General features: G+C 37.9%; 1 protein-coding gene across 3 annotated transcripts in view; it reads right to left on the bottom strand.

Moving 5' to 3' along the window:
• Positions 1-23,232, bottom strand: part of SLC39A12 (solute carrier family 39 member 12) — a 79,802-nt gene that overhangs the window by 20,424 nt on the left and 36,146 nt on the right. The window contains exons 6-11 of one of the 3 annotated variants that reach the window (XM_061125737.1): positions 22,552-22,724; positions 18,810-18,962; positions 16,406-16,516; positions 13,765-13,831; positions 9,449-9,607; positions 7,487-7,674 (exon numbers count right to left, since the gene is read on the bottom strand). In XM_061125737.1, the coding sequence (XP_060981720.1) occupies positions 7,487-7,674; positions 9,449-9,607; positions 13,765-13,831; positions 16,406-16,516; positions 18,810-18,962; positions 22,552-22,724 (851 nt within the window). The remainder of the gene's footprint in view (positions 1-7,486; positions 7,675-9,448; positions 9,608-13,764; positions 13,832-16,405; positions 16,517-18,809; positions 18,963-22,551; positions 22,725-23,232) is intronic. The other 2 variants (XM_061125738.1, XM_061125739.1) reach the window with 2 other exon arrangements.

Below are 23,232 nucleotides of genomic sequence, written 5' to 3'. Positions count from 1 at the left end.
TTAAGAGAAAATGTTATGTATGTTTCTTTTAAAACTGTAAACCTTACTTTTAAAAAACAAGATAGTTAACCTATGCCTAACACTGGAATATTTAGGAAATCAATCCTGAATACTTACTGAAAGGACTGAAGATGAAGTTGAAGCTCCAATATTTTGGCCACCTGATGAGAAGAGCTGATTCATTAGAAAAGACCTTGATGCTGGGAAAGATTGAAGGCAGGAGGAGATGAGGACAACAGAAGATGAAATGGTTGGATGGCATCACCGACTCAATGACATGAGTTTGAGCAAACTCCTGGAGATGGTGGAAGACAGGGAAGCCTGGTGTGCTGCAGTCTATGGGGTCACAAAGAGTCAGACACAACCGAGCGACTAAACAACAACAACAACCCTGGCTAATTTGAATTAGTCTAACAACCTCAGATATGCAGATGATACCATTCTAATGGCAGAAAATGAAGAGGAACTCAAGAACCTATTGATAAGGGTGAAAGAGGACAGTGAAAAAGCTGACTTGAAACTTAAACATTCAGAAAACTAAGATCATGGCATTCAGTCCCATCATTTCATGGCAAATGGGAAGGGAGAAAAGTGGAAACAGTGACATATTTTATTTTCTTGGGTTCCAAAATCACTGAGGACAGTGACTGAGACCATGAAATTAGAAGGTGCTTGCTCCTTAGAAGGAAAGCTATGACAAACCTAGGCAGCATATTAAAAAGCAGAGACATCACTTAGCCAACAAAGGTCTGTGTAGTCAAAGGTCAGTAGTCATGAATGGATGTGAGAGTTGGACCATAACATGCTGAAGAATTGATGCTTTCAAGTTGTGGTGCTGAAGAAGCCTTTTAAGAGTCCCTCAGACTACAAGGAGATCAAACCAGTCAATCCTAAAGGAAATCAACCCTGAATATTTGTTGGAAGGACTGATGCTTAAGCTCTAATACTTTGGCCACCTGTTACAAAGAGCCAACTCATTGGAAAAGACTCTGATGTTGGGAAAGATTGAAAGCAGAAGAAGGGGATGAGATGGTTAGATAGCATCACCAACTCAATGGACATGAACTTGAGCAAACTCTGGGATATGGCGGAGGACAGAGGAGTCTAGCATGCTGCAGTCCGTGGGGTCAAAAAGAGTTGGATATGACTTTGTGACTGAACAACAACAACAACAGATTTGACTATGAATTAGTAATTACAATTGTCAGGAATTTTATTTTTAAGTTTTAAGAAGCTAAAATTTTCTGAAAATTACACTTTTTGGTGTAGCATCTACACATTATAAGCCAAATAACATCAAGTCTCTTTTGAATCCTAGCACATATTTTTATGTAGTTATAACTATTGTGCCATTTTCATCATCATGGTTATTAATGTGCAAAATGGAAATGAGCACATGTGCACCATCTTTATGAGAAACTGGGTAATTTCCCCATCTCCAGGTTCTAAACCTTAATCACATCTGCATAGTCTCTTTTGACATGTGAGATAACATAGTCACAAGCTTCCAAGATTAGGACATGTATATTTTTGGGCAGCCACTATAACTATAAAGAACAAATCCCAGGAAACCTTTGTAGCAAAGATGGGAGTACAAAAAAGACAGCAAACCAACAGATCTGGTTATAAAAAAGACTTAGAGAAATTAGATAAACAAGATACATGGATGCTAACATATTAATCACAGACATTGCTGATTATATCAGACATTTCTCTGTTATGTCACTTCAAATACTCTATCAAAGCCCCACCCCTTACTTTCCATATTCTATGCAAATAGTAAGCAGGAAAACAGGTGTGACTATACTTATATCAGGCAAAGAGGAATCATTCATCATGATAAAAGTATCAGTTCAATCATGAAGACATAACAGCCCTATATATGGATGTGTCTAGTAACAGAGCTTCAAGTGCATGAAACACAATTGATAGAACTAAGAAAGAAATAAGTAAACCCATAAATATTGGCGTGTATTCTAACTTCTTGCATAAAACAGAACTAGTGTAGAAAAAATTAATACAGAATTTGAAAATATGAATACTATCAACCAGCCTGACTTAATTGGCATTCACAGAAACCTTCACCCAATATGAGACCATTTACCAGGTTAGACTATACTCTGGGCCATAAAGCAAGTCTCAAAACATTTCAAAGGCTAAAATAATTAAAGTATATTTTCTGACTAAGCAAGTATTAAAATAAATTTAACTATAATCCATTTTTTTAGATTACAAATATTGAGAAATGAGACAACATACTTCCATATAACACATGGGTCCAATAAAAACTATGAGATGTTTAGAATGTTTAAAAACATTTCAAAATGATCTGTACTGGAAACAGAACATATGAAAATACACAAGAGGGGACTTCCCCCGTGGTACAGTGGCTAAGACTCCACACTCCCAATGAAGTTGATCCCTAGTCAGGGAACTAGAACCACAGGCTGCAACTAAAGATCCCACATGCCACAACTAAGACCTGGTGAAGTCAAATAAATAAATATTTGAAATGAAATAAAATAAAGTACATGAGATTCTGCAAAGCAGTGCTTAGAGGGAAATTTACAGCTTTCAATGCTTACACTAGAAAAGAAGAAGAGATTTAAAGTCAATGATACATCATTCTACCTCATAAAGCCATAAATTGATCAGAAAATTAAATGCAAAGTGAGGAGAAGGAAGAAATAAGAGCAGGAACAATAGGGGAAATCATGGAACAATGGTATATAATCACTGCCAGCTTTTCTGCTTGTAGAATTTGTGCTTCCTGTTCCTGAAAACTCTAGCACCATCAGATAACAGAGATAGTTATTCTTGAGGAAAATGCACCAGGGAACACTTCCACTGAACTTGAAGTTATGACTACCATGTGGTCATTTGAGCACCTCATGCCTATCAATCAACTAATAGAGAAAAAGTTACTGTGCTGGTGGGAGCAATTGTCAATGGTTACCATGTGGAGTCAGGGTAACTGCTACACAATGGAGGCAGCAAGGACTGTATCTAGAGACCTGAGAATTTCTTGGAGCCTCTCTTGGTGCTTCCATACCTGGTGACAATGGTGAACAGGCAACCACAGGAAATATGGCCTGACAGAAACAAAGCAGATCCCTATAGGGAAGAACTGGGTGTCCCTATCAGGAAAGAAATCCTAATCAGCTGAAGAGGTGCCTGAAGGTGGGGAGAATCAAGATAGGGTGCTGGAAGGACAGAAATCATGAATATCAAATATTGTCTCAGGACTTCCCTGGTGGTCCAGTGGTTAAGACTCCATGCTTTTAATGCAGGGTACGTGGGTTCAATCCCTGATTAGGGAAATAGGATCCCACATGTAGCATGTTGTTGTTTAGTTGCTAAATCATGTTTGACTCTTTGGGATCCCATGGGCTGTAGCCCAACAGGTTCCTCCATCCATGGGATTTCCTAGGCAAGAACACTGGAGTGGGTTGCCATTTTCTTCTCCAGGGGATCTTTGTAACCCAGGGATAGAACCCTTGACTCCTGCATTTGCAGGCAGATTCTTTACCTCACCACTGAGCCAATAAGGAAGCCCCCACATGCCATGTAGCATAGCCTAAAAATAAAACAAATAAATGAAATAATTTTTAAAAAGAAAAAAAAAGTAAAAAAAAAAAAAAAAACTTCCTCAAGACCAGTAGGGTTTAGAGATGGTTTCTACTGACTATCTTGGGTTAACTCTTCGTGGAGTTTTTGACTGGCTACCACCATGCAGGGGCTTTGGTGTAGATGGAACTTTAAAGTAAAGGAGACCAAAACATATTTGAGGGGCAGATAGTGTCAACTGCTAATGGCCAGTACATGTGTGCTATTTTATATTCTTTCAGCCCATCTCTCACCCCAGCTACTGCTGCAGAGACCGGTTCCAAGAGGGCATTAACTATCCTGCACCGAGCCTTGCTTCAGGTCCATGCTACATTCTTCCTGTGTTGCCATTCATGTGAGGGCATGGAACTGCCAGTGAATGCCCTTGGCACTCAGGCATCCATGACCTGAAGTGTGGGTGGGGGGGTGGTTACTTATGGGACAGATGAACGACAGGGACAGAAGCACCCTCAGAAGGTCTTGTATGGAGGATGCCATGTGGCAGTGTTGAACTTAATAAAAACCCATTGTCTTAGTGACTTTTTATCATTCTTTGTTTCACTCCACCTGTCCTTCCCTCAGGCTTCCTGAGATCACCTCTCAAGTGAATTGACTTCACAGAGGCCTTTGTCTTAGACTCTGCTTGGGGAAACCCACATGGATCTTTCTAACAGAGAATGAATTTCCTCTGGCCACCCAGAGCTGCATTCATTCTTAATTTCCTTTAGAAACCATTCAGTGTAACTGGAAGTTGGTGTGCTTGGATATGGCAACACCACTTTGGAGAATTTGGGGCTGGCTGACTGCCCTGGTGAAGACTTTCTGCTTTGTTGGCATCACTGTCAACAAATGGCCCAATTCTTTGAGTTCTTTTCTTTTTAGGAGTTTGAAATAACACAGCTGATTACTTTGAAACAAATAAGCAGGGCAAAAATATAGCTAATCTTTTCACATTAACCCTGCTCAGAAGGTGCCTGGTACATTTCCAAGCTTTGGTAAATAGCCAGGGTATGAAAGTATTCCTCCTTACCCTTTAGTTACTGTCATTTATTTTCTTTGCTGTTGTACAGTCTTGAAACCTTGTTTTCTTCCCTTGAAATGACAAGAGTATTTTCTTTGGCACAGCCCCAGAGTACAACAACGGTTAAACTTGCCGCTATGTGAAAGGGCTGTATTTGTTTAGAAGTTACTCAAAAGGCCGTGAGAGCAGGCGACCTGGATTATAGGAAGTAGCCCCAGGAAACTCAGAGTATTTTCTTTCCTGTCTTTTTGCCAGGATGCTAGTTTTTCTTTGGCCAATAGTAATTTGCAATAAGGTCAGGATTTCTTCTAGTTGGAATTTCATAGGATGTCAACCACACTGTTTTCTTACAAGCAATTCTTTATCCTTACAAGACTGGGAGGAGAAACTTTGAGGGGAAAAGGATGTATTTAGCTTAGGGCTCAAATGGTTCCTGATAATCTCCTCAGGTCAATTTTGGGAGAAAGAGAAAAGATTGACTTCATACATAAACATCCATCATACTTGAAGAGAGATCCAGACCATATTAAGATACAAAATCAACTTCAAGTAACATAGAAATTGCCCCTTGATGAACTCAAAAAGAGGAAGGGAATTAGAAATACAAAGCTGAAAATCAGGAGGCTTAAGAATGAACTTAAAGATGGATCTGCAGACATTTTAAACAGAAAGCAGCTCACAACATTCAGTGGTCAGTGGCCATGTGTTTTCTAAGTCACACAAGGCTAGACATCCAGACTTCTCAACTTGGGAGAATTATACAATTTGATAACATTGATTGCAGGTTGGGGATTGGGGTTCAGAAAAGATGGATAGAATTTGCTATAGTACTTTTGACTATCTTCACTATATGAGTGGGAAATTTCCTGAGTATCACAGATAATATGTAAGAACATTCCCAAACATGGAAGTACATTTCGGTGTTTACCTTGCTTTTTTGAATCTCATAAAAATTAAGAAAAAATATCAAAGACTCAGAAGCATTTAAGTGGTTTGTTTGTTTGTGAGAAATGGTATGTTTCCTGCCATATTAGTAAACAAAGTATGTCACACCTTCATCAGAGATTGCCGCACTCCAGCGAGCTGGTGAGCCCTGAGAGAACTCAGGAAGCAAACAATATCTGCATCTAGCAGCCATCAGACTGCAGCCACTCCCTACAGTGAGCCCTGAGGAAACTCAGGGTGTGAAAACACAGGATACTGGCTCCAGATAGCTGAGGTGCATATCAAAGGAATGATTTCTTTGAGCCAGATTCTTTGATCTTCCCATGCACAGAAAAATGCTGAATTCTTTTTGAAAGGAGGAATACCTTCCTTTATGAAAGGAGGAATACTTCCATACCCTTAACTTGAGATATCTGGTTTCAATTTACAAAAATCTTTGGATGTTCAGACTACCTGCCCTTTGTTGCAAAACTTCTCTATAAGCTGACCCCTCCCTTCACCTCCTTGGAGCAGCTCTTAGGCTTACTTGAGATGCTGTCTTCCAGGCTTGAAGTCCTAAAAATCCCCACTGATAAAAAACTTAACTCTCAGCTTTCAGGTTGTGAATATTTTTTAAGTCCACATTTATTTCGGCCATGCCATGCTGCATGCAGAATGCAAGATCTTAGTTCCCCAACCAGAGGTCAAACCCACACCACCACCACCACCACCCCACCCCCCCGCAGGGAAGCATGGAGTCCTACCACTGGACCACCAGGGAAGTCCCTACAGTGGGGTTGAAGATGATAGTTTACCTTGATGAGTCCCCTTCTTGAATTCTGCCTATAGAATGCACTGTTCTGGTCATATCAGTCCAGTTTCTGGCTTCCAAATTTTTTTTCTTTATGAAACATTCTCTTTACTTACTTCTGGGACAATTGTTGGATTCACTAGTCAACCCCAATGGTCCTATTCCAAATATGACCTTCAAGATTGTTTATTTTACTTTTCAGCTCCAGGATATATGTAATCACATATTTTATTTCTGATCAGATTGGCTTTCTATTGATTTTAAGCCTTAAATATTTCTTTTGTTAGTGTATGCCATTTTTACTTGCCTTATTCCCACCCATGAGACAGGATAATCATTATGACTCTCATCTTAAGACATGTAAGTTGTAAGCAAGTCTAATAGAAGGTGACCTTAAAAAACAGGTTTATCTTGCAGAGATTAGAATTTAAGAGGCAAAAATGTGAAATTTCCCAGGTTCAATTACTTCATAAGATTACAGAGAATGAAAAATGATGATTGGATTAACCACTGGTGTCAGCAAGAACTTCTTCAGGAAAAATGTATTGCAAATTTAGAGACACAATACATAATAATCTTTCTCTTTTCACCAGCATGATAGTGCTTTGGCAATTAAAACTTAAATCATTTTTTTAAAAATAGGGTTGTTTCATTAAGCCAAACAGTTCTTTAACTTAATGACAAAGTCAACTGAAATGTTGGGTTGGCCAAGATGTCGGTACAGGAAAACCCAAACAAAGATTTTGGCCAACCCAATATTTGCTAATGTATAAACAAAATGGCTGGCTATTTTAAAAAAACTTTTTGTTCTTCAGTTGGAAGTTTAGGCATCTTCTACAGATGCAAAGCTGGAGCAGAATGAACTGATGATGCCTTTTGGAGAATTAGGAAGGTTTCATTCATTCCACTGAAATTGACTTAAAGAATGTCAGTATTTTCTGAATCTCAAGTTATATTTCTTCTGCCTGCTTACTTTTTTTGGATTACACAGAATACTTCTTTAGTCTTTTATGTTGTTATCTATAGTCTTCTCTTTTCACCCTTGATCCTTCCATTTTGTCTTTTTCTCTGTTTTACATTTTTAGTGTTTGGAAAAACAAAACAGGAAAAACCACAAAACTTACCATTTCCACCAAGGATAAATATAAAAACATCCCAGCAGTAACTGTTAAGATCCAGTTTTGAATACATGGATCTGTTGATACTGAGAGGCCAATATACAGTCCTATGAAGGCAGTTAAAGCACTTATAAAATTCATCAAGATGGCAATCTTAACAGGAAGTCCAGAGCTTAGGAGCACAGCAAAGTCTCCTGAAATTTAAGAGAAAAGAAAACAGAATTATCATTTAACCAATGATGCCTTTGTTCGAGACCTGTGCTATTATGAAATCTGTTTTAAATTTCAGCAATTGGGGTTGATTTTATCAGTAAAATTGAATGACTGGTTAAAAAAACACTTTCCTATATTTCTCAAGAATTTATAGCCCAACTCTTTACACTTTAGGAAACTACATTTCAAAAGTTCTATTCCTTTTACTGTTCCAGGAGGTAGTATATACAGAGAGAAGTGTGACATACTCTTTACTTCCTAATGTCCTATGACATTTTCAACTTAGACAAATGCAAAATAAAGGACTTGCTGCCCTGGGATTTCTAAATCTTTTTAGCTGGAAACTTGCCAGGCAAAATCCCAAGGTAGTAAACATCACATGGGTTTTTCTTTTTCTTTTTTTTTTTTTAACTTATGCAGGAACTTTTGCGGGGAAAGAGAAAATGATGACTTAATAGGAGATTTTAAAATTAATGCAAAAATTTGTTTGGAAAACACATTTTTCCTTTAGAAAATGTTTTACCGCCTCAGTGACTAGAGAAAAACGACCTTATTCTCTCCACACTTTTCCTCCAAAAGAAGGATGATCTGTTAATCTGAGAGGCTCTATTTCTTAGTTTTAGGGAATTAAGAAGAGGATGAAATTCAATAAAGACACATAATGAAAAAGAATTTTAAAAAGAATGCATATATGTATATAACTGAGTCACTGTGCTGCACAGCAGAAATGAACACAATATTATAAATCAACTGTACTTCAATAATTAAAAAAAATAAGAGGCAGCCCAGGGACTCAGTTTTCCTAGTTCTATTGCATAATTAATCTAATGAACAGATCTTAAGACATCTTTGTTGGCCTAGCACAGACTGTCACCCACAGATAAAAAACTGTGGTTTTTATCACAGTAGTCAAAACAAGACCATACATGGCTCCCAGACCATAAGTTTTGATGGATTCAGGAAGGGCCCTGGATAAACTCCTTAGAGAGGAATAGTCAGTGATGATCAGTGATAGGACTTTGGGCAACAGACACAGAACCCAAGAGGTCAGGGGTGGCCCAAGTGGGCAATATAAACATGAAAGTGAGATGAGAAAGGGACTACCAAGAAGGGCCCTCTCTCAAGGGCACACGTGTATCTGGACCAGCCTCTCCTCTTTCTGGACCTGTTTCAGAAATGACTACTCTGTCTCTTCTTGGTTTCTGGGAGGCAGGATTTGAATTACATGGGTTATTAAGATTATCCAGAAAGAGAGTCTTTTGTGCATCTGCTACCACATGCCTGTCATTTCAATGTCACGCTTGGTTTTAGACATTTTGTATAAATCAGGTTGATGAAACCATGGTTTGGCTTTAATTTAAGTGTTATTTTATCTCATTGGCCTGTGTGCTAACATAATGGATCCAATTCCCCTCTTAATGTTTTCCCCACATTTCATATGCAAATTTGGAAGTTTTTACTGATGTTCTTCAAAAGGAGGTTTCTCTGAAAGTCTCTCTGCTGTAGAGAATTCTCCAGAATCCAAAAAGAGTCACTTCTGGCTCCAAGAAATATAAAGGAGCCTAATTGAATTCTATCTTGAGGTACAGGAATTTTCTTCCTACTTCTCTGCTTTTGATGGTTTAAATAAATTATGAACAGAAAGTATTCATCTTTCAATTATGTGTTGGAAAAAGAAGCCTAGTAAATCATGGCAAGAAATATATTATGATTTTCCCAACAAGAAGGAGGCAGTGATTCTACTCTCAGACTTACCCATTTCATGGGGAATTTCATGACACAAGATAGCAATAGTCGTGGTTACTCCCGCCTCAGATGAAGAGGAGAAGGCTGCTCCTATTACTAGGCCATCTGCAAAATTATGCAGGCTGTCCCCAACCAGAATCATTATTGCTAGCAAGCTAATGGTTTTGCCTAAAGAATAAAATAAAGGTGTAAGAAGCATTAACAGAGCACAACACAGTTCATGGAATCCTTCAGTTACAACCACTTTTCCCTTCCATCCTTGACATTCTTAAATCGCATCAGATTAAGTAACTACTTTGTTTCAGCATTCAAAATAAGTCAGGACTAGAGATGCGATATGGCACTCTTGCAGGTATGGTCGCTGCTTTTCTAATGGGTTCAAGTAATTAGGAAATTAACTATATTTGCTCTTCTAACCCCCTACTCAGGTGTGCAAAAAGAAGAAAATAAAAATAATACTGCTATAACTTTCCAAAATACGTTCAATGACATTTCCACATAAATCTTTGTAAAGCATTTTTAAATAATTTAAGAACTTGTGGGCAGAATGTCGTTAAAATAGAGTCTATTTTCCAAAACTGGCCCCTGAATCAGACTGTTCCTCGTGTCAATCTGCTGGAGTCAACTGTCAACCTCCTGCCCCCCTGTGTTCACCCCCCTTTCTGGTTGGTGCTAAGAACCCCCCACTGTCCCTTCACCCCCTAAATGTGACTATGATAGAACCACTGCCAACACTTGTGATTCCAAAGTTAGCTTTGGAAAAATTACTAAGTATTTTGTCTTTCAGAAAAATAATTCAGCACTAGACCACTCCAGTACTCTTGCCTGGAAAATCCCATGGACGGAGGAGCCTGGTAGGCTGTAGTCCATGGGGTCGCTAAGAGTTGGATACAACTGAGCAACTTGACTTTCACTTTTCACTTTCATGCATTGCAGAAGGAAATGGCAACCCACTCCAGTGTTCTTGCCTGGAGAATCCCAGGGACAGGGGAGCCTGGTGGGCTGCCGTCTATGGGGTCGCACAGAGTCGGACACGACTGAAGCGACTTAGCAGCAGCAGCAGCAGACCAACTAGATGCCCAATAAAGTAGGGAGAAGCTGTCTTCTTGGGATTCTATTATATCGTATACATTATCTGATTAAGGAGACAACCAAAGAAATAAATTGGACCATAATGGATTTAATTAATGAAATAATTAGATCATTAATTGGGCTCAAGTTTTTAACAGACAGAATTTCTGCTTTCAAAAACCTGAAATTGCATATTAGTATTTGGGGTAGAAGCATTAACAAGTACAAAAAGTATTTCAGGGATAAACACATATCATGACAGTGAACTACTTAGGTATACCACTTGATGAGAAGAGTCATTAAAATCAATTGCTGTAGTCTAAAAATTATTTAGTCAGTTGATATAAATTATGTGACTGGTTTGAGAAGTTGCTATTGTTACTATTAGAACTGCACACAATATTCTAACAACAGGACACCCATGAAAATAGGAAGAGGTCATCTCATTTCTGTTATTGGATCTGAGGTGGTGGAGGGACTATATTACAATATGATTTGTTATTTTATTGGGGGAATACAATGTAACATTTCATAGCCCATACTGTGAAAAAAGGAACTTCAGTAAACAGCAGATCTAGCCCAGACTATCGGCCAGGGGGTAAGTGTACTGACTGTGTTGTAAAGACATCCCAAGTATTTCACTTCTCAAAATCATTCTTTATTTAGAATCATCTCTGTGAGACTCAATTCTATCGTTCTTGTGGTTTCATAATTCATTTTCTTCCTTAGTAAAAATGAGAAGATTTTAGGCAAAGGTAAGGAAAATACAGAATAAATATCAAATTATTGAATTAGAGAGAGTTCTTATTGTCATTGCCTGGAAGCTCTCTGAACCTAATAATGCAAAGAGGTCACTTGAGCTGTTCCTGCCAGTTTTCAGAAGTAAAGCTCTTCTTTGGGGGAAAAAAAAAGCAATTGAAAGTAATGCATTTGACAATTTTGTAGCATACAAATAAATTGTGATTCCCAATTTCTGTGTGCATGCCTACATACAGTTTTGATATTAATAGCATATATTCAGATGGAAAATCTTTACCCAATTTATACTCTGCCAAGAAACCGTCCAGCCTATTTTTGTCGCCTATTATTTTATTATCACTGATGTGGGGTTATAAATGTCAGATCATGACCATGTAACAAGCCACAGGCAAATATATATATTTGCATATAAGCTATAAGGAACACAATGTGCATACTGGTTAAGATAATTGCAACATTATCCACTGGAAGATAAGACAAGAATGCATTGACAAATCAATGTACTCACTATAGAACTATTGATAATATTCAATATTTTTCCTTTCCTTAGGAACCTGGCAGTCATACTGAGTTCCACATTTCTGACTTATCAGAGGTTTTCCATGGTGATACATGGATTGGATATGGTATCATGTTGCTTTTTGTTTATTTAAATCAGACTGTGGATAGACCTTCACATCCTGAGCTCTACCAATGAGGTAATAAAAAACAAGGAATCAAATATTTGAAGCTAATTCAATATGTCCCTGGCAAAAATGGTGGTTGGGCAATCAAATTTGGATTTGTTCACTGTTCATTCTGTATGCCAAGCTTGATATCTGAAGTGGAAAGATATGAGGCCTACAAAACATTTGAATAAGACCATCATTATTCTCTGAGCTAGCAACCAGTCTCTGCTCCTAATTTGACTAGGTGTGGCCTTTCCTCTTCCTTTTTTCCAAAAACAAATACAAAGAAATGTCTCTAATATACCTTCTAAGTGCCAGGCATTCTAAAATTTCTCCTGGAACTAAAGATTCAGGAGTTAAAAATATCACTAGAAATGTCCTGAAAATAGAATCGGAAGAACTATGTAGTTATATATTTTGAATCATAGAAAGAAATTACGGGATTTAAAACATCAAACACATTCCGAATAGTGATTGTTACCATCATGTTCATTGCTCTTCACATTTAAATCCTCAACCACATTGCAAACTAGGGATAAAGGCCATTCCTAATTTTATTCCCTGATGCATACACCATCCTAAAACATCCCCAAACATTTCTTGAATGGATGGATGAACAAATGAATGAATTTGAAAAAAATATAGGAATGCATGTGTGAAAGAATGATCACAAGGAAATTGTTGGTGCATTAGCATTCCTTAGTTCCTCAATGTTGTAGTCCTGGTCAGTGACTTACCCTCTCTAAGGAGGGGTCTCTTAATTTGTATAAAATGGATATTAATTATTACTTCAGTAAAGTGTAAGAGGATTAAATGAGATAATCCATGTCATGTTTTTAGCATTGTGCCTGGCATATAAGGACTCAATAAATAGCTCTTTTTCTTATTAGGTAACTTATTCTGGTAGAATGGGAATAACTCACTATGACTACTTAACATTAAAATATTGAGAAGTATGTTTACAAAATGGTAATGTCAGAGAGAAATATGGGGCAACTGATGAAAACCAACATGGATCTTTAAAAAAAAGAGTTTTAAGAATTATTCAGAAGCATGAGAAAAAGGGAAACAAGTCCAATCCACAATTGGTAAATCAAGTTCAGAAACAGGGGCATTCCTAGAAAGAAAAAGATTGGATGTAAATTATACAAACAAGTGAATTTTAGCATAAGCTGTGAATAATGAGCTGGCACTGCTTTGAACTCCACCATGCTAATAACAGTATAATAAAGGAGATAAGACATTTGTGATGAATTATCAGTAGACTGTGATAGAAGACAAGAAACCAATCATGATGCGGAACTTCATGGGAAGTGAAAGGTTCAAATCACCACATAAGCAGGATTTTACAGGAGCCTTGATAACCACGTAAGCATTTATACTAATTTAAGTTTCCAGAGGGCTTCCTAGGTGGCGTTAGTGGTAAAGAATCCCTGTGCCAATGCAGGAGACAGGAGACATGGGTTTAATCCCTGGATTAGGAAGATGCCCTGGAGGAGGGCATGGCAACCCACTCCAGTATTCTTGTCTGGAGAATCCCATGGACAGAGGAGCCTGGCGGGCTATAGTCCACAGGGTTGCAAAGATAAGCAATGGGGGAAAGCATTTTTAAAGAATGGAGTAAAGTTGATATTAATGGTAGTAGTTTTCAAAGATAGAATAGAAATGAGCCTTTATTTAAAATTTCATTGTAAAAGCTTTAATAATGAAATACATACTTACCTAATAGGAAATGGATATGATTTTGACATATTTATTTCAAAGGATATATAACCTTTTTCTATGGCACTTCCTATATTTGTTTGGATTTTTTAAATTGGTACTCACCTTTTCTGTTGGGGGTGTTCAGACTAGGTATAGAAATTTCAGCTGCCTGTGCATCTTCTGGGCCTTTCTATTTTAAATTAAAAAATAAAAGAGGAAAGATAAGCAATAGTCATCATTTTATTGAAAAATGAAACATCTGAGGATTTATGTTGATTATCAGAAGACATTTTGATCCTCTGGAGTATACAAGAATTTCTAAATTTCATAGACAAACATATAAGGTAGAGCCGAGGCTCTGCAAGCACATTTTTTTCCCACTATCACATTTAGATGAAAATAGCACTCTTACATAGATCAGAGTCTTCCATAGAGAGCTAGAGGCTACCTAGATCATCTGTAATTCACTCTTAAATTATGAAAGCCTTTATGAAAGCCAAAAGCTGTAGGAAAAAATGATTCTTGACTCTTGACCAAAGTTGACCCTGTTCCTGTATGGCAGATCGTGGATCTAGAATTCATCTTCTGATCTTCAAGTGGATTGTGGAGAAGAAGCCCTTTTAAACCCAATATTTCAATTCATTCATTGTAGCATAAGATGCTGTTACTGTTGTTTTCCAGTCAGTAAAAAAAAAAATCTTGCTCATTAGTAAAGGAGATCCACAAACTTACTAAAGTAATATATTTGAAAAGGTCTTTCATCCTTTCACATGGCAGGGAAATGAGATTTTGAAATTGACTTCTAAGAGCTGAGATGATATGATTTCATTTCAAAGACTGACTCATTTTCGATTTCAGGAAAGTCACTTTCCCTCTCTAGGCCTCAGATTCTTATTCTAGCACGTGAAAAGAATACTTCATATCTGCCTATGGAGCATTTTTAGAAAATATACTCACATTACCCAAAATTGTGGAAACTTTGAGACAAATTTCATGTGAGACAGGCATCTTCTTTAAAAAGTAAAACAGAGAAGGTAAACCTAACATTCAAATGTTAGAATAACAATAGTTATTCAAAAGATGTAATGATAGGCTAATTTTGGAGAAGGATGGCTGAGAAGAGGGGTTCTGAAGGATTAAAGGAGGTAGACAGGACTCTTGCCTGAAATTGGTGGATCTAGAAACGGAAGAAAAATGTGAAGATTTTAAATTATATCATATGAAAAGCCTGATTATAATCAAAAGAGTCTATATTCTAATAAAAGACAGGAGTTCAAATATTTATTCCAGGATTTTTTCCCCTCAAAAAGCTCTATATTGTCACACTATGTAAAGGAATTTACAGGCAAACATTCTTTGATGACTGGAAGGATTTGTGAGTTCCTCTCCTTCCTTAAAAAACAGGAAATTGGATCCATCAAACAATCCTAAAAGTTCATGTTATTTCTATCTCTTTTCAGGTTGATCTTGCAGCTTAAAGAACAAAAGAAATGGTGAAATCTCTTATTAGTGAGATAGCACAGTCAAATTGTTCTAAACTTATTACATTAGCATCAGAATTTTGCTTATTTGCATCTTGGGGCTCTGGACCCTTCATTCACACAGAAAGAATGAGGTTACCATTAAAGTGATTTAAAAACTAATCTCAGGGAATTCCCTGGCTGTCCAGTGGTTAGGACTCAGCACTTTGATTGCTGGGGCCTGCGTTCAGTCTCTAGTCAGGGAATTAAGATCCTGCAAGCTGTTCAGTGCAGCCAAAAACAAAACAAAACAAAAAGTGTGATCTCAACTTGAAGTTATCTTCTTTCAAACCACATGTGACGTATCTAAACACTAAACACAATAAGGCTTTTAAAGCTATTATTTTAAAGAAATGCTTCATGTTCATCTCTCTGAATTGGCTGTAACTCTGCAGTCTACTCCCAGACTTGTATTTTGCCAGGTTAATGTCTCAGGAATAGCTTACTTCTCTCCACTCGGGAATCTACCCTTGAACTGTAATGCCCTCCTTCAAGATCAGGGTTATGGGAGGCATGTTTTCTAACTGTGATACACTCTCATTTTTTCCTGTCCCTTTTCTTATGACTTTAAGAACTATAATGAGAATATTGTTTTGAACTTGACTGGAGGGTGTGTTTTATTAAATACTTTATTTTTAGTTGGAGGATAATTGATTTACAATTTTTTGTTGGTTTCTGTCATACATCAACATGAATCAGCCATAGGTATACATATGTCTCCTCCCTTTTGTTTTGAGAATTCACATGGAAGACCTTTGTCGTGAAAAACTCAGTGTAACAAAAGGCACTTAACTATGAGACATCTTCTTAGGCAGAATCACTTCTCTCCTACATCACAAAATGAATGCCCCACTCCTAAACACTCTAATTCCTTGCTCAACATTTATTTGGCCTCATCTAGTCATGACTAAAGGATTACTCAGAATGGAGAAATCTCAAGGTCAGCTGGTTTATGAAAACTTGTAAACACTTGATGAAGGATATGTATATTATGTCAATCTGATCCACATGTGTTTCAAAGAGGTGCAGATAGAAGCGACTTGAATCTATGGAAAATGCATTTACCCCTTGAAAACAGCCTTCAGGTGCTTGACAAAGTTTTCCGAACAGGATTTATCATGATCAAGAATAGGCAAATCAGGAGGGGATTCTACTTATCTAGCCTACTGATTTTCATCTATTTATCAAGGAATAAAAGAAAAAAGGTGATCAAATCAGAAGAATACTTCAGATCAGTAACCTACCAACTGGATAGTTGAAGCAGATTTGCCTCTGCCTGACTGGTCACTTAATTCAGGGTTGAATGCAAGATGGCGGGAATGCGCCACATGCCCGTTAACCAATGACATGTCCTGCTGGATAAGGATGGTTTAAAATTAGTGCTGAAGCCAGAAGAACACAGGTGCAGCCTTTGTCAATTCCATGATTCTATTTAACATTTTGTTTACTGGCCAATGAGGTAGATGACACAAAAAGATTATTGGGAGAATTTCATCAGGATAAATACTTGCTAAATGGAAAAGCACAGGACTGTCCTGAATATCATGCATATTCTCAGTGCTTGAAGAATGCAACCTCAAAAATTTTAGTCATGATTTACAAAGGTTGAAGAGTGGTATTTTTTATATTGTCACTTTTATTTCCCACAAAGTTAAATTATGAGTTCTTTCTGATGGAGAATGATATCCAAAAGGATGATAACTGAAACTGTATTACATCCTATAACAACTAAATTAATATCTCCAGAAAGACTTTCACCAATTAGAGTACATGTAGCTTCTAAAATATTCACATTCCTTTTTTTTACACAATGTCATGCATCTCAAAACTACATTCTTAAAACTCATTTTAAGTTCCCTGACAAGTCCAAGAACAATCTGGGGGAAAAAAAAAAAAGCATAATTTTTGGATATTCAGAATTTACTTCTCAGTTCCATCTGGTTACATTTCTAATTATTACACATAAGTCGATATATTGGCTTTGTAAATTAATTTTCCAGCCCAAGAATGGTAGTCTCTTGTGCGTAAATGGGGATCCTTTAGTATTGTCTTTAGTGCTTAGATTAGAACTCCTTTTGTGGAGGTTAAACCCCTAAACTTTTAGAGTAAGTGTTGGGATTGAATCTGCCATTCCTAATTCCTGAATTGTTATAGATAGCACTCTAGCTTGACCCCATGCCAAAGAACCACTCTGATTCATTAAAACAGAATTTTTTTTTAACAGAATTTTATTTTTTTTTTAACAGAATTTCATTTAAAATCTATTGTGAAAAGTTTCAAATATACAGAAAAGCTGAAAGAATTATGACGTCAACACTCAGACACTCACTACCTAAATCCTACCATCAACATTTTATACACCTATTTTATCATCCATCTATTTATCTACCATCCTTTATCCATCCATAACCCACCCTATTTTTGATGCATAAAATAGAAATTTTGAATAAATCTAGGAAAGATAAACAAAAAGTGTCAATATTTTAAAAGACTACTAATGTTTGCCCTAAGACAAGCATTTTACAGCTACGTGAACAGGTAGAAAGTTAGGAAATAAATAGAAAACCATGAAGACTGGAGAATTGCAGGACTTTGTAGGGAGTTTATTTTAGCCTCCTGGAGTTTTTTTGACAGCATTTACCTTTTTGAAACATCCCACAAAACTGTTCACTTATTCTCTTATAGGATAATATATATGAGCAAGAAGAAACGAAATCTATGTATTAGCCACACTGCATTTTACATGTCATCATATATATAGAAATTGATCAAAAACAGGCACTGTAAAAGCAATTACTCAAGCTGAAAAAAAAAAAAAAAAGATTTGCTGCCATTTCCATTCTTGAGTTTCTTGTTTTCATAATTTTAAATGTCATCCCCTAGAGGAGGGCATGGCAACCCACTCCAAAATTCTTGCCTGAAGAATCCCATGAACAGAGGAGCCTGGTGGACTGCAGCCTATAGGGTCGCAAAAGAATCACATACCACTGAAGTGACTTAGCATGCATACATGCAAGATAGAAAAAGGGCTTCCCAGATGGCACTAGTGGTAAAGAACCACCTGCCAATGCAGGAGATAAGAGACGTGGGTTTGATCTCTAGGTTAGGAAGATCCCCTAGAGGAGTGCATGGCAACCCACTCCAGTATTCTTGCCTGGAGAATCCCATGGACAGAGGAGTCTGGCAGGCTACAATCTATAGGGTTGCAAGAAGTTGGACACAACTGAAGCCCCTTAGCACACACGCAAGATAGAAAGTGATGTGGTTTTATGAATTTTTCAAAATTTTTGTTTGCTTTTTGTTTTGAGTTAGGAAAGATACCCAAAACACAGATTGGTAGCTAGACCTTTAAACCCCCTCATTCTCAAATGTGAAATAGTCTCCTATTTCTAAACTAGCCATGAAGGCCAAAAAACAGATTATAACAAGTATAGTAATGGGACAGCAACAGATGTTTGAAAAATTAATAATCATGCTTTACAGGGATGCTGTCTGTCAGAATGATCTAAGCATTCTAGAAATCAGAGCCTGACCCCTTAAACAGACAATCTCATGAAGATGCCAATTACTTTTGAACAAGTAGCTCTGAAATAAAAGACAAATATCATGAAGCTCTAAAGCAAAAGATAAATAAAATTTAAAATATACCTCGGCACTTGGTGATACAAGAAGAATAAAACATTTTTCTATTAAGAAAAATCCATGGATGCCTCCAATTAATCCCAACAGTTTCCAAATATGCCCTTTGTTTTCATAGAAATGTCCAAACTCTGAGGTTTCCTGCATATGTAAGCCAAGAATCTAAAAAGAAGAGACAGACATAAATTTTGGTGACCTAAATGTAAATGACTAGGTCCATTGTTGAATACGTTCAATTTCCATTTTGGGGAACCCCATGACAACACCTGAAATCATTCACAAACATACTTCTAGAGGTATGAATCCTTCCATTATATGATTTACTCAGGGTCAAATAAGATGGGAGAAAAGAAAACAGAGCTTTGAATAACCTCTGCCAATGAGTAGACTAAAGCCTAAGCTTATCTAAGCAAGTGTGGCTTAAATTTTCATATATTCTCAGTCCTTCAGCTGAATGTTTTTCAGTTCAATCTGTCCCTATTTGCACAACAATGCTCTATAACAAATCAATGTTTTTCAATATCCAGAACAAATATAAAGATATTTCATCCAGGGTTTATTCTCCCCATGCCTCATAGCAATTAAAGCTGTTAATCAGTGTTCAAATAAGTAAGAAATCCACCTGAAAGGTTTTTTCCATTGAGTATGCCCAGCAATATTGTCAGCTCCTTGGGACATAAAAGGATACCAGAAAAGCATCAGGAATTTTCCTTGAGTTGACTCATCCCACTGGTTGACCTCATGACTTCTTATGAGCAAGTAAATTATAATGTATCATATTCGCTTCATAGGAGAAGACAGTTTGGGAAACAATTCAGCAGTCTCCACACTTAGGATGTTACTGATCATTATATTTAAAAAAGAATTTATCTGTGTATATGTTCGTATCAATGTGTACAGATATTTATGTATATATACATGTATGTACATGTGTGAGTATATGTGTAGATCTCTGTGTACACATCGAGTGTATGGACATCACTAAAGACAAACAAATGTTAGCCCACTTTTTTTAAAAAGAATTTTTTTTTAAGGTGGACCATTTTTTTAATTGAGTTTGTTACAATGTTGCTTCTGTTTTATGTTTTGGTTTTTTGCCCATGAGATATGTGGAATCTTAGCTTGCCAACTAGGGATCAAACCCTCACCCCCTGCACTGAAAGGTGAAGTCTTAACCACTGGACTGCCATAAAGTTTCCACATTTTCCTTTGGTAAAGACATTGAAGGACACTCCCCTAATATTTGTAATTACCATTATTTCACAAAACAAGGACACTGTAATGTCACAAAAGAAACAGGAAAACCTCATAATTTCAGAATAAAATGTAGATCTTAAAGTAGAATCAACATAGCTAGTTAAAAGAGGAAATGATGCCAGTGGGATTTTTCTCATTTCTATGCAGACCTTTAAACACTTGCCTTGGATCACTTTCAGGAACCACTGATTTTTCTAGCTTTCTGCCACACTGGTACTGCGTCTGTCTTCCTCTTCTGGATAACTCTGTCTTCTCTTTCTTCAAGTAAAGCGACTACCTTCTAAGCAAAGCAACTGTCTTCTCAGCTACGTTTTCCTCTGTAATATATCTCCATAGGGCCAGTTGACTGTCCCACCCAACCCACACCCAACCCTGCTGCCTTGGGCTCTGGGCTTTCCCACTGAGGGAGACTGGGGCAGTCTTAAGATCCTGTTGCTACTTCCCAGGATCCTGGGCTGTAAAGAACTCTGCACCCACTACAGTGACATAGAAACAGGCTTTGGCCACTGCCTCAAGTAAATAAACCCTGAAATATTTCCAGAAAATTAGATTACCAGGGAGATTAAAACTAATAATGTTTTGTTTCATATCTACAATGCTCACTTTGCAATTTTCAGAGCATCTAATAATTTTTGAGCCTCTAACCAACAAGAGGGACCCTGGAGGAAAATGCCAGAGGCCTGTGGAAAGTTTTAATATCTCAGGTTTTGTGAGAGGAGAGGGAATCATTTGCTCATCATGATCCATCATGAGAGATCTCAGAAGGAATGGATAGCCTCATCTGAAGACCCTTTTCCCTGAACTCTTGCATCTCAGGTCCTAACCCTTCCATTTCTGACAAATAAAGAGCCTCCAAAGACTTCAACAAAGAGCCAGCTGCTGGAGCTTGCCTGTTTCTTAAAGGGTGGAGAATCTACCTGTCAATGCAGGAGACATGGGTTTGATCCCTGGGTTGGAAATATATGCTGAAGAAGGACATGGTAACCCACTTCAGTATTCTTGTCTGGGAAATCCCAAGGACAGAGGACCTGGTGGGCTACAGTCCACGGGGTTGCAAAAGAGTTGAACACAACCTAGTGACTAAACAAACAACAAAAACAGACACTAATAGTTGGGCAAGAAAGAGAAATTCATTTTGATGGTTCAGATGAAGAGAGCTTTAATGATGGTGCCATGACAGAGGTGTGGGCAGGGTCAAGGGTATGAATGAGGGGTAATGAGACACCCCAGAGACTAGCAACCCCAGGAAACCATTACCACTTTTAAGGCTGAAAGGGCAAAGGGCAAAGGTTGGAAATGATGTTACCAAACTCCAATGGTGGAGGAGCTAGGGACCCATGGGAGCTGTAACATTGCAGGTAATGAGCTGCTTCTAGAGACAGTGTCAGAGGGAGGGAGCAAGGAAGAAGTACCCCTGCCATTCTCTCCTCCCACCTTGGCCTTTCTGTGGTGTCCCCGCTGGGGAACCCAAACAACAATCCAGCCTGCATGGAGCTGAGGGGATACAGTCTTCTGGGGCAGAACACACAGCAGACAAGAGCAGAGAACGGATCTGATGAGGTTGGGGGCCAGCAGAGAAAAACTAGTATATATTATAGCCCATTCATTTTTATTTACAGATACTCACCTTTCATGAATTTTCCTTAATAGTGACAGGGACAGAATAAAGGGATAAAGTAGGTGACTATATAATTAATTATACAACAGGGGATTGAAAGTAGAAAAAAATATGGGAGACCCTCATAAGTTAATGATTACTCAAGAGAGCAGGTTTGCTTAACCACAAAACCAAGCAGACTTGTTTAGCAACAAAAAAATGCAACAGAAGCACAAGACATGCCCCAAATCAATAAAACAGTGGTGGCATGAGACCCATACCCTGCTTGGTGAGCTCAATAAATTAATGATCCTTAGGACATAAAATTCAGTAATTTATGGACCTAGCTTGAGCACGTAGGGACAAGAAAACTCTCTTGCCCAAGCTGTAGGAGGAGCTGATGATGGAAGCAAGACGTCTACTCAAGGGAAAGTTCTTCTCCCCCTCCCCCTTATCCTTTGATGATAAAACAGTAGCCCAGTAAGTTCTTAGGGCATGGCACCCCCTTGTAAGCCTCACAAGTGTCCTATTCTAATAAACCACATTTTATCTATCACTTTGCCTCTTGCTGAATTCTCTTCTGCGCTGAGACATAGAGGACTCTGGTACCAAAGCTCTTTGGAGCCCTGGAAATGACACCCAATGGTTTCAATAGGAATTTGTATCTGATCACTTATTTTTTAATTTCAAAAATAAGAATAACCTGGTGAATCGAATGACTGATCATCTCTTTTCTCCTGCAAGGGCTTTGGGAAAATAACAGTGATTTCCAAGGAAAACACTGGCCACTGTATCTATGCATCCAGGTCACTGTGAAATTCTTCATAAACACCTTCAATGGCTAAACATAAATTGAAACTAGAAACACTCCAGATGAAACGGAAAATAGCAGCTTACCTGAGGGATGAGGTGGAGCAGAGCATCCCCAGAAAGTGTCCCAACAGCCAGGCCCACAAACAGCTGTAAAATGAGCCTGTAGTTCTCCTCACAGCTGTGGAAAAGGATCAGTGTCGTCCCAAGCATGGAGCCCAGCGTAAGCAGCATCACCGCCACAGTGCTGTAGCCATATTCTGAGTCAAAAAGAGATCAAAACCAGTCAGAGGCCCCTAGGAGTACTTCTGCCGGTGAACATGGTAAAAGAATCCATCCTATACTACAATAGCTAGGGATATAAAATCGTTTTGTGAGTGCCATATTGGATTTAAAGTTTTAATTTGTAAGGAAACTTACTAATTTACTCCATTGTTTTGAAGTTACCCCTTGTTAAAAAAATAATCACTGTAGCAAGGAGCTAGCTTACCTCCTACCCTCATTTTTTTTTTTTTAATTATTTATTATTTTTTTTCCAGTGGGTTTTGTCATACATTGATATGAATCAGCCATGGATTTACATGTATTCCCAATCCCGATCCCCCCTCCCACCTCCCTCTCCACCCGATTCCTCTGGGTCTTCCCAGTGCACCAGGCCGGAGCACTTGTCTCGTGCATCCCACCTGGGCTGGTGATCTGTTTCACCATAGATAGTATACATGCTGTTCTTTTGAAATATCCCACCCTCACATTCTCCCACAAAGTTCA

The sequence above is a fragment of the Dama dama genome, chromosome 23 (genome assembly GCF_033118175.1).
Source record: "Dama dama isolate Ldn47 chromosome 23, ASM3311817v1, whole genome shotgun sequence".
Classification (NCBI taxonomy): Eukaryota; Metazoa; Chordata; class Mammalia; order Artiodactyla; family Cervidae; genus Dama; species Dama dama.
This window is presented reverse-complemented; position numbering and strand designations above follow the sequence as displayed.